Source organism: Mesoplodon densirostris, chromosome 8 (genome assembly GCF_025265405.1).
Source record: "Mesoplodon densirostris isolate mMesDen1 chromosome 8, mMesDen1 primary haplotype, whole genome shotgun sequence".
NCBI lineage: Eukaryota > Metazoa > Chordata > Mammalia > Artiodactyla > Ziphiidae > Mesoplodon > Mesoplodon densirostris.
This window is the reverse complement of record NC_082668.1, coordinates 27,290,083-27,301,717: the sequence shown is the minus strand read 5'-3', so window position 1 is coordinate 27,301,717 and position 11,635 is coordinate 27,290,083. Positions and strand designations below refer to the sequence as shown.

Here is an 11,635-nt window from a genome sequence, read left to right as displayed (position 1 = left end):
ATCTGAGGGAAAAATGATGTAACAGAAATAGAACTGAAATGATGCCTCTTCCTTTCAAAACTAAGAAACTAGTGTAAAAGTTTCAGTTTCTACAATGGTGTTAGGGTATTAGTCTGAGTTTTATAGCCTTTGAGTTTAAAATCCTATCAAACGTTCTGAGCTCTTAAACATAAATAAAACAAACAATGGCACAAATATAAAATCCTGCCAGTTTAATAACTTAAAAAGCTAAAGAAAAAAATGAAAACTGAATTGTGTTTGCACTGATAAATTTGTTAAGGGATGGCAGTAGCTAAACAGCAATCCAAATAGGAATAAGAATCTTATTCAAAATGTTCTTCTCCCTGCCTTGATGTCTTCCTGGGGTTAAATTAATTAAGCTGTTTGTTTGTGAAGCACTGTGATCAGTCTCCTCTGGTTAAGAGAAAGTGTTTTGTTCTTTTTCCCTTGGTTAGTAACTACAGTAGCTAAAAGTGCAGGTACAGTTTAGTAAGACATTTAACTAAACCAAACGGGGTCTATTCTTTCAAGCTGGACACCCATCCAAAGGCAGATTAGCTTTCCTGTGGATGCTGACACTGTTCATGTGAAATGTTCACGAGAAAGGCACGGCTTGCACACAGCTTGCCAGCAGCACTTCAAAATCTGAGAGGCACAGGGTTGTCCCTGACTAGCATGAATCACAGAGGAATAAGCTAATCCTGGGAACTGAGCAGTGGGCTGTGTTTTAGATCCTACTGTCAGTAGCCTTTAAAGGGTCAGGCAATTGCCAATAATATTAGCTATTTTGGTGCTAAATGGAAAATAATAGGGGATTGCTATACACAGGAACCAACATATACTCAGTGGGGATTTGGTTCAAAGTTCCAATAAAAATAGCATGTTTTTGTGACCGAGAAAGCTGTGAAATAGGCACATTAAAAATTCTTAGAGCCTGTTTTCTTAAAAGCTGCAAAATGTTTCAAAATCAGTCAAAATACATAGAAAAGACAAAACAAGCCTGGGAAAGTCAGCAATGGAAGGAGGAGGAATGGGAGCTGATGAGTCAAAACAATTTATACAGAATTTGAAGCACCAGGGATCCTTCACCTACCATATCAGTACCCGATCCTGAGGGCTCAGAAATGGATGAGTGTTAAAGCCTAGGCTATGCAAAGAGACAAAAGCCATTTGTTCTAAGAATAATCACTGGACAATACCTTCTCAGAAACCAGCATTTCTATGGAAAGCTTAGCGATTTGGCAATATAGCAGCCCTCTCCCCCTTTTTAAACAAGTAGAATGCTCTACTATTTAGTGAAAAGATCAACATCTAGTTAGATAGGAAGGAAAATACCTTATGGCTTGTACCAAGCAGCCAACGCTTTATAAAGCATAGTCATTGCAAAGTAAGTAAAACACAAATCAAAATTTAGAAGGTCAGTCAGAAAGGGTGGACTCAAATCCTAGGTCATAATATATTTACACACAGAAATCTCATTTCCCGATCTTACACTAATTCCAAAGAAGAAACAAATATACATAAGTAGTTCCAAAACATACTAGCTTATTTGGAGAAAACAAACTTTTTGTTAGCTTATCTTTTTTTTTTTTTTTTTTTTTTTTTTTTTTTTGCGGTATGCGGGCCTCTCACTGTTGTGGCCTCCCCCGTTGCGGAGCACAGGCTCCGGACGCGCAGGCTCCGGACGCGCAGGCTCAGCGGCCATGGCCCACGGGCCCAGCCGCTCCGCGGCATATGGGATCCTCCCAGACCGGGGCACGAACCCGTATCCCCTGCATCGGCAGGCGGACTCTCAACCACTTGCGCCACCAGGGAGGCCCTGTTAGCTTATCTTGAAATAACTTTCAAATCAGAATTTTCATATAACAACTATCATATTTCAGAAGTTTTCGATAAAGATGTTGGATTATAGAGCCTGGATGCTCTACTAACAAAAAGAGGCAAATTTGAAAGTATGTTTATCTCTAGTTTAAATAAGCATTGTGAATTTGAAAAAGGGTGTTTAGGTCCCTAGCCCAGTTGGCAACTCTTGCAATTTCTGTCCTGGAATCATATAGTTATATTTTTGTCCCCTTTCATAATCAACCACTTAGAGAAAAGTAAAGTCATAAAACTGTCATAAAAAAATACTAAAGAGAAGAGGTGGAGGTCAATATCCAGCTATAAGCATGTATTTATCTACATTTAGTTTTTTTTAAACATTTTTAGAACTGTAACAGATGGTTATATTCATAAACTTTAGTAAGAATACGACTGCCTCCAAGTTCTGAAATATATGCATATATGCCCTCAAAATACTGTACATATCACCTGTCCTCCCTTTAGGATAAACTGAAGTTAATTTATATTTCCCTGGGTATTTTAAAATAAAAGTAAATAATAAAAAGGAACTGAATTAAAGACATATTCTGAAAAAAAAATCAGCTAAATCAGGTACACAGTTTGACTCTATTGTTGCTTTAGCCCAGGTATGATACACAGAAAGGCTCATGCAGTGAGTTGCACTGGGGGGACTTTGCTCTTACAGTTCAAATGCAGGAAACCTGGCTTTCGTGGGCACTAGGAGGTCAGCCAAGAAATAAATCGTTCCAGCCATTCCTGAAGGAAAAGAAAGGGGCACAAGTTATTACACCAAATGACGATGTATTATAGACTGGCTTCATTTTGTAGCATAAACAACATTATGATATTAATTTAAATGATTTAAATGAAGTGGGCACCTGTTGATGTATGTTGCAGCTCATTAGACAAGATCACGAGTGAGAGGCTCAGCCTCTTCACCCAGGTGGAAGCCAGGAGGGAGAGCGGAGCCAGACAAGTTCAAGGCACGGCCCTGCCATTTACCGTATGTGAGCTCCTTCACTGTGGCCCCATTTACCTGTCTGAGCCTCAGGAACTTCATCTGTGATACGAGGATAATAATGTATATTTTTGCTGCGATGATTCATGATAACATCTGCAAAATGCCCAGCATGTGCCTGGCTCCATAAACAGTAGTCACCATAATAACTACTCCTATTGGGTCCGTGGTGGTCTGTGTGCTAACTGATTTTTAATACTGAGTTACTGTATTAGGAAATAAAGAAGCAGTTTAAGAAATAACTATGAAATTAATTTGTTGACAAAACTCAAATTAAGAAACATTAATTACCAAGCAGAGAAGCAGATGCTGATATTATAAGGCAAATAAGTAACGTGTGAACAATACCTTCAAAGAGGGAGAAGGGGGTGTCTGGTGTTCTGCATCCGTGTTCTCCATAATCCAAGCACCATTCAGCAAACTGAAAATGAGACCAAGTTAAATTACTGAACTGATTTCTTCTAGAGACCCCTAAAAGTTGACAGAGATTGTCTCTAACATTTACTCTGAAAAGTCAAAAACTATCTTCAAGGCAGAGAAAGGGGCTGATGCAGAGAAATGGATGGTCTAAAAGAGAGTACGAATGAAGCATGGGAGGAATTTAATGAGCTGTCTGAGCCTCATCTCCAAGGTTATCAAAGAAGAAAGAAAGGAACAAAACCACCTTACATCTCCCAGCACTCTCCCAACCCCACCACAAATGCTGCTGAGTAGATATATGTCCTTTAAAAAAAAAAAAAAGCTAATTCAACTGAATAGCTTTTTAAATTTTTATTTTATTTTTTAATTAAAAAATTTTTTCTTCCACAGCAAAACATTTAATGACACATGGGTAGTCCAAAGTTCTAAATAACCAACTAAGGCAGTCCTGTTTATAGAACTGCCCCACCAATGCCCTCTTCTCTCATTTTCTTTTCTTTTCCTTTTTTAAAAAATTTTATTGGAGTATGGTTGCTTTACAATGTCGTGTTAGCCTCCACTGCACAACAAAATGTATCAGCCATACACATACAGACATTCCCTCCCTTTTGGACTTCCCTCCGATTTAGGTTACTACAGTGCATTAGGTGAGTTCCCTGTGCTATACAGCATGTTCCCATCAGTTGTCTATTTTATGCATAGTATCAATAATGTATATGTGTCAATCCCAGTCTCCCAATTCCTCCCACCCCACCTCTTCCCCCCTTGGTACCCATACATTTATTCTCTATGTCCGTGTCTCTGTTTCTGCCTTGCAAATACGATCATCTGTACCATTTTTCTAGATTCCACATATATGCGTTATTATATGATATTTGCTTTTCTCTTTCTGACTTACTTCACTCTGTATGACACTCTCTAGGTCCATCCACATCTCTACAAATGACCAACTGAATAGGTTTTGAAGGTTCTTCTTAAACTGTGTTTGTTCTATAGACTTATGGTTTAAAACAATAAATGAATTAAATCAGATTAACTAGAGACACTTCTACAGCCTCCTGGGCAAAGGTGTGTTCTGTTCGGCGGTTCTGACTCCTACCTTACAGGCCCTGTACAGGTACTTCGCATCCTGCGTGAGGTTGTACAGTGACAGGAAGGCGTAGGCATTCCCTGCAGCGCCGTGGCACAGCCCGTACCCCTTCTTCAGCAAGCCATACTGCCAGATCACATCAGCACACTGATAGGCATCATTGAGATACCGTTCCTCTTTGAACACCTGCAGAGTCAAGGGACATAGTTTTATTACAAGGGATAGAAAAGAAACCTCCACTGACCTTCCTTCCTGATAGGAGAGAAAGGGAGACAGGATAAGGGAGGAGACAGGGAGTTGCCTCGGCAAGAAAGGGTAGGAATTCAGAGACAGAGAGATGTGTTATATCGGTGGGGACAAATTACAAGAATTCACTAGCTTTTTTTTGTTTTTAAATACATAACTGGGCATGACCTTGTCTGCATGGTGTAAATTTTATATGTATGTATGTTTGTGTATGCGGGTGTTATTGGTGAAGTAGCCTTATTTACTTGCAACTTGCTGTTATCATTAGTCAATTTCCAAAGAATAAACACTGTCTTTTCTGTAACAATGATACCCTTCACTACTAGAAAGTTTCTTTATACACTGGAGAAGAAACTGTTTATCAAATTGATTACAAAAACTGATTTGATTATAAAACACTATACTTTTCAGAAAAATAGAGATACATCTTTACAATCGATTGTGGCCTCCTATATCTTGATCAAAGGTTTAAAAATATTATTATTATTATTATTATTATTATTTTTGGCCACACTGCATGGCTTGTGGGATCTTAGTTCCCTCACCAGGGATGGAACCTGTGCCCCCAAGAGTGGAAGCATGGAGTCCCAACCACTGGACTGCCTGGGAATTCCTGACATTTTTAATATCTCATTGCAGTACAGAAGTAGAATAAGACAGTTTTAAAAGTTTGTGCATTATATTTAACTTCCTGAAGGCAAAATATGATATACTAAATGCTTATTTAGACCATGAGATGCCAGTCCCTATTTAGAGTCTATAGATTTGTAATTGGTAGAACGGGCACCAATGAACATAGATATCTTGGTTTACTTCCATTTTTTTCCCCTCAAAGAAAAAACTTTTCTTCTTTGATTATGGCTCTGTCATAGCATGCTTTTTAGAAGTGATATTTGAATTTTTTTAATTATGGTAAAATACATATATAAAAGTTACCATCTTAATCATTTAAAGTGGACCATTCAGTGGTATTAATTACATTCCCAATGTTGTATAACCATCACCATTATCTATTTCCAAAACTTTTTCAACATTCCAAACAGAAACTTCATACCCATTAAGCAATAAGTCTCACCCTCCCAGCCCCTAGTAACTTTTATTCTACTCTCTATGAATTTGCCTATTCTAGATACCTCATATTAACCATCACACCATATAAGTGGAATCCTACAGTATTTGTCCTTTTGGATCTGGCTTACTTCGCTTGGCATAATGTTTACAAGGTTCATGCATGTTGTAGTATGGATCAGAAGTTAATTCTTTTTTATGGCTAAATAATATTCCATTGTATGTATACACCATATTTTGTCCATCCATTCATCTGTTGATGGACACTTGGATTGTTTCTACTTTGGCTACTGTGAATAATGCTGCTGTGGAACACTGGTGTACAAGTATCTGTTTGAAACCTTGTTTTTACTTCTTTTGGGTATATATACCTAGGAGTGGAATTGCTGGATCATATGTTAATTGCGTTTCATTTTTTGAGGAACCGCCAAACTGCTTTCTACAGTAGCTTTACCATTTTACATTCCCACCAACAATGCCCAAGGAGATTCTTTCTATTTTTAATTGAGCTCCTGGGATATTTATCTTGGCTCTGCCACTGATGCTAATCTTGGCTACTCTACCTGTCCGTGAAGCAGTCCCCTGTTCTACGAAATAATGTGTGCTGTGGTACAGATGGATACTGTGAAAATGAATTATAATCCATATAGCAAAGTGATTTTAGGTACAACAATTGGTTTGTCTATATATTGTTCAAGAATTATACAGAAAACTAATTTTAAATTATAGAATTTTATGTTTTCCAATTTATTTCTAAAAATGAGAAAACTCACAGTACCTTATAGGCCTGAATGAGCATGTAGATGACCCCAGGAGAACCGTGGCACCAGTGGACCAGCAGATCCCGAGCATCGTCCACACAAGGAGGGTAATTGCCGGAAGGGAATTTCAGCTGGCAGACATAGTCTACACTGGGCTTGACCAAACTATGTAACTTCCCATGGCTCACCTGAAGGCTGGGCTAAAAACAAGAAAGGGAATTATCAGTTCTGCGGAAACAAACAGATCTTACTAAGGCTCAGGGATGAGTTTTAAATAAGAAGGAAAACATGACCAAAATGAACTGAAAGTCATTAAGAGGTTCTGGATTCCATCCAATTTTTTCACCTACTGGTCCTAACTAAAATTAGGCTATCCGTTAATACTTGGAGCCTTATGTACATATTATTTTTCGATATTTATTGTTATCTATACACATATAAATAATTTTCCAAAGCCAATGCTTAAGAACGTGAGTGTATGAGAAGTTTCCTAAGGTTTTAATACACTTTAAAGACCACAAAGAGATGCATTAGGCAAACCAGGCACAACTTGCATTTAGAGAAGAGATAGGTGATATTTCCAATAGGAGAGGATGCTAACAAGTTGGGAGACCTGGGATCTAGATCCCAAATTGGTGTGACTCTAGATTAAGCCTTTCTGCAAAAGATTTGGGACTGATACTTATGAAGGGTTATTTTGATATAACAATGTATGGATTTATAGGACTCGTTGCCATATGGCATATGAGCCTTCATTTTTGATACAATTTTTAGTTTCTCCTTTTGGTCCTGGTCTGAATTCAATGCACCTCACACTTCTTTAAACACCAAATTCAGTCTTGTCTTTGCCAGGCAGGGGGTGAGCACCTGGAATGAGAGGGAGGCAGTGCTGTGAAGCACAGGCAGAGGCAGCAGGGAACGAGGAGATACCGGCCATAAGGCGCTCACAGGTACTGAACACGCAACGAAGTCCTTTAGGGCACATTTAGATTTCACTTTACCCAAAGAAGATTGTTCAAGCTCAGTTTAAAATGCTAGAGTTGAATGACTGGATTCTCCTCAAACTTGCAGAAGTTATCCAAAATGGCCTAAAAATAATGTTTTATGTTGATACATAGGCACTTACCAGAATGCACTTTTAGGATTAAAAATTAAATCATTTCAAACAGATAATTATGTGCAAATGGAAAATTCAATACTTGGGTTTCCAGGTTTCTTACTACAACCAACACATGGAGGCAGAGGGTAAGACACCTGATGATCTGCTTCAAAGAAAGGTCATGAGGCCATCCAGTCATTAACATGTATGATTCTAATTCACCTTGAAACTTCAAGGTTTTTCTTCTTCCCTGAAAACTTTCAAGAATCTATATTTACTTCTGGAAATAGAGAGCCAACGAGGGAGTGTGCCAGAAAAGTAAAGGAATTTAAGTCTGAATTGTCAAAACCCCTAATTATAAAACTCTGAATTGAGAAGTGCAGAATAAATACAAGAGTTGGTCTCCTACTGCCACTAACATTCAAAGAGTGACTCTGCATTGAAAAGCAATAATAACCTTGTTTTTCAGCTTTGTTGTCCTTGTTTAGTTATAGGGAGAGGATAGGTCTGATGTTGATTTTGCATTATTATAACCAGCTACTCAACCAGCTATTGGTATTTATATCCAACCACTCTTGTAGAACATATCAATGAAACACTTTTCTTTATGCCACATTGTACTTTGGGAAGTTGAGGGGGGCACCTTTACCGTCATTAAAAATTCAATATTCTTTTACCATCAATTCTTATTCTTACACAAAGTGCCGATTTCTCCTTAAGGAGAGTTAAACAAGCCCCTAGAAATGATGCTGTCATGAGAAGCCCTCTTCTGACCTCCCTTTCTAGGTTATGCTTGATGCAATAAACTCTATTTGCCCTTAGTCTATTTGGCTTTGGCTGATATCCCCCAATAGTTTTAGATCCGAAGAACCATTGAGCATGGCATATTCAGCTATGTCAGGTAAGTTACACAAAATCCACTGAAAAGGCTCCTTAGTTTTGCTCTCTAACTGAGCTTTAGGCAGCATATTCTCCTTTGTTTTCTACTGATTTTGTTCTTACTCCTGAAATTTGTTTCAATGGGTTGTGCCTTATAGTGTGGAATAATACTAATTCAAGGCATCTGCTGAAAGAGAAGAGCAGAGCAGAAGGCACTTCATCTAAAAGAATAGGTCAAAACACTTCAGTCTGCACAAACGGCATGAGGTGGGCAAGTGTGCTCACCTACGAATCAATCATCTCAAAGCACAGTGGCTTTTATGTTTACACACTTTAAATGCACTTTCACAAGCACTGTCCCTGTTTACCTAGGCCAGGTGATTACCAGGACAGTGACGCAGTGGTTGGCAGAATGAAAAATTAGAGCGGGAGCACCTGTCTTCTCACCCTAGATAGTACAGTCAGGAATCACATGCTAACTCCATCATCATCCCCTCTTACCTGCATCAGGTAGTAATAAATTCCTGCCAGGCCATGAGCGGCCCCCACGTAATATTCTTGGTACCATTCATACAACAGTGGAGTCTTTGCTGTGAAGTTTCTCTTTCTAGCTAGGTCTTCTCCAGAGGTTAAGACTGTTTCACAAATCTGCAGGGAGAAATCGATCGAAATAAGGAAAGAATCAGAATGGCGCCAAGGAACTTTTTTGCTAAGAGGTACTGGAGACACCACCTGATGGCCATGGACAGGCACAATTTGATTCTGTACTCAGAGAAGCACGTGGGATGATTCTGCCTAAAAGAGGGAGAGTCTGGAAGATTTTGAACTCTTTCTACTACAGCTCACAAGAATTCACCTGTCAAAGGGAAGCAAAACTCCTTCAGATACGAGAGGAACACCTGCACCTTGGAGGTGAAATCTGGCCCTTATTTTCCTCTGAATGGCCTCTAAACTCTCAAATGGAGCAGCTGGACTTCTTAGTCCAAGTCACTCTCTATACAGTTTCCAACAGCACTCCAAGTGAAGCTGCTGGTTCTCTGATCATGCCTGACCTTCAGAGGTTAAGATATACCTTACCTTCCAGCTACCTGGGATGTGCCAAACAGGGAAACAAAACCAATAGTTTAGGCAGGTGGTAGGTGGAATCCTAAAAAGACTCCAAAAAGCACAAAAACGTGGTACCTGCTGAATATGGCTTTGAGGAATCTTTTCCACTCCAAAGTTCTTGTTCACAAAGAGAAGAGCACAGATGTAGCCCATTCGTCCATAGAGCATTTCATTTGGAGCGTGGGGATCAATCTTATGTAGGTGAATTAGCCTGGGAATAAAAATACATGCTTAAGATAATGTAAAAGGGACCAGGTAGAGATATATACTTAAAAAATGATATGTTTAAAACAACACACACAAATATATATATATAGTTTTATATATACACATATATGAAATTATTTATATTATTTTAAGTATATAATAATAAAATATATAAAATATAAATATTTAAATATACTTACATATTATAACCTATATATTGTTATACTTTAAATACTAAGAGGGCTGGGCCAGACCACAAAGGGTAATAATCAGGGTTCAAAGATGAACCATCAACTACATTTCTTTTCTTCAGCTCACAATGGAACTGACAAATAAGAAGTCTAAAGAATGAAGGAATACATGAGTGTGGCTGGGACCACCTGCAGCCTCCCTAGCCCCTCATGGCAGCATGCTCTGAGACCACCAGTTGGGGTCAGAGAAGCCAAGGACTACTGGCTATTATAACATTCAGTCTGAGGAAAGGACTAAGTCAACACTCAAAGGGCCTATTTCCATAAAATGAAATGCCTGCTGCACCCCAGTTATCTCCTTGCTTGATTTATTTCTTAAATGTGTCATCTGGCCTAGCTGAAGTGTTTGTATAGCAGCCTGAGTTACCACAAACGGTAGCACATGCCGACAGCACAAAGGGATCAGTCAGTCTCCCAGCTCCTACTCCTTCTCTTTAGAAATAACCATGATTACCAATATCTTGTATATTCCTAGAACTATTGTATGCACATATAAGAGTACATATACTTATTTATAAACATATTTCCCCAAGTGTTTTGTGGCTTTGTTATTGAACAGTACATCTTGACAACCATTCCTTATCATCACATACAGAGTGATCTCATTCTTTATCACAGTTGTACAGTATTCCACTGAATGAATGTATTATAATTTATTAGCTCCCTATTGATAGACTCAGTTCAGCTTCTCAAAAAACTAAAAAAAAAGTTGTTTTCGGTTCTGGTTCCAGGTCAGGTGGAGTAAGCATATGCCAACCTGCCTCTCCCAGTCAGTATATGTAGCTCCAAAACCTAGAGAGAATGTGTGAAGCTGCTACTGAGAGCCCTGAAAACTAAACAGTAGCCGGCAGAATGGGGATGACCAGAACCTGAAGTACTGCCAAATCCGTGGTGAGTTTACCACATTTTCCCCTCTGGTATTTCCCTGGCCTGAACTCAGTGCCGCCTGAAACCTGGAAGTGGGCATCAAAGTGCTGACAGAGACCGTCCCGGAAAGAGCCCTTTAGTTTTATCTCAAGAAAGACCAGGAAGGGGAACTCTTAATATCAGAGAGAGTGGGTAAAACACCTCATTTTTCTTTATTTTCATTTTTCTGTTCTTTCACTCCCTAGGCCACAATCTCATGGTGGCAGCAGAAGCCAAGGCAATAGGAGCCAAAACTCTGAGGGGGGGACCTGTCCTCATTGACTGGAGGGGCTGTGGTCCCAGGGGTGAGGGGGTGAGGGAAGGCCCATTGCCTCACTTCTCCTTCTAGCCTCCCCATCACTTGACCCCCAAGATGCAGGCACATTCGTGGGAAGTGTGTGCCTGAGTAGGATAACCAAAGCCTCAGATTTCTTTCCAGGGAACCAACAAGGGAAGTACCAGGGAACCAGAAAGTAGGTGGAGCTCACAGAGGGATAAGAGCTCAGGGACGCACCTGTACTTGTAGTCTGAACTCTGAGAATGAACCTTTTTTTTTGGTGGTGGGGGCAGGAAATATGATAGGTAGGGAAAATGTCCTTGCTATTCTACATTTTTCATCACATTTTCATCACATTTTTCATCACATACATTTTTCATGAAATTTTGAAAGCACTCCCCAATTATCCTTAAATTATTCTATAAATTCAATGTGAGACCATTTAAATTATTAAAACAATTTAA

At 39.1% G+C, this 11,635-nt stretch overlaps 1 protein-coding gene across 3 annotated transcripts in view; it reads right to left on the bottom strand.

The window, feature by feature from the left end:
- Positions 1-1,670: 1,670 nt before the first annotated feature.
- Positions 1,671-11,635, bottom strand: part of LANCL1 (LanC like glutathione S-transferase 1) — a 41,565-nt gene continuing 31,600 nt past the window's right edge. For all 3 annotated transcript variants that reach the window (XM_060106408.1, XM_060106409.1, XM_060106410.1), the window contains exons 5-10: positions 9,606-9,741; positions 8,925-9,071; positions 6,463-6,645; positions 4,380-4,556; positions 3,209-3,281; positions 1,671-2,598 (exon numbers count right to left, since the gene is read on the bottom strand). In XM_060106408.1, the coding sequence (XP_059962391.1) occupies positions 2,522-2,598; positions 3,209-3,281; positions 4,380-4,556; positions 6,463-6,645; positions 8,925-9,071; positions 9,606-9,741 (793 nt within the window). In that variant the 3' untranslated portion in view covers positions 1,671-2,521. The remainder of the gene's footprint in view (positions 2,599-3,208; positions 3,282-4,379; positions 4,557-6,462; positions 6,646-8,924; positions 9,072-9,605; positions 9,742-11,635) is intronic.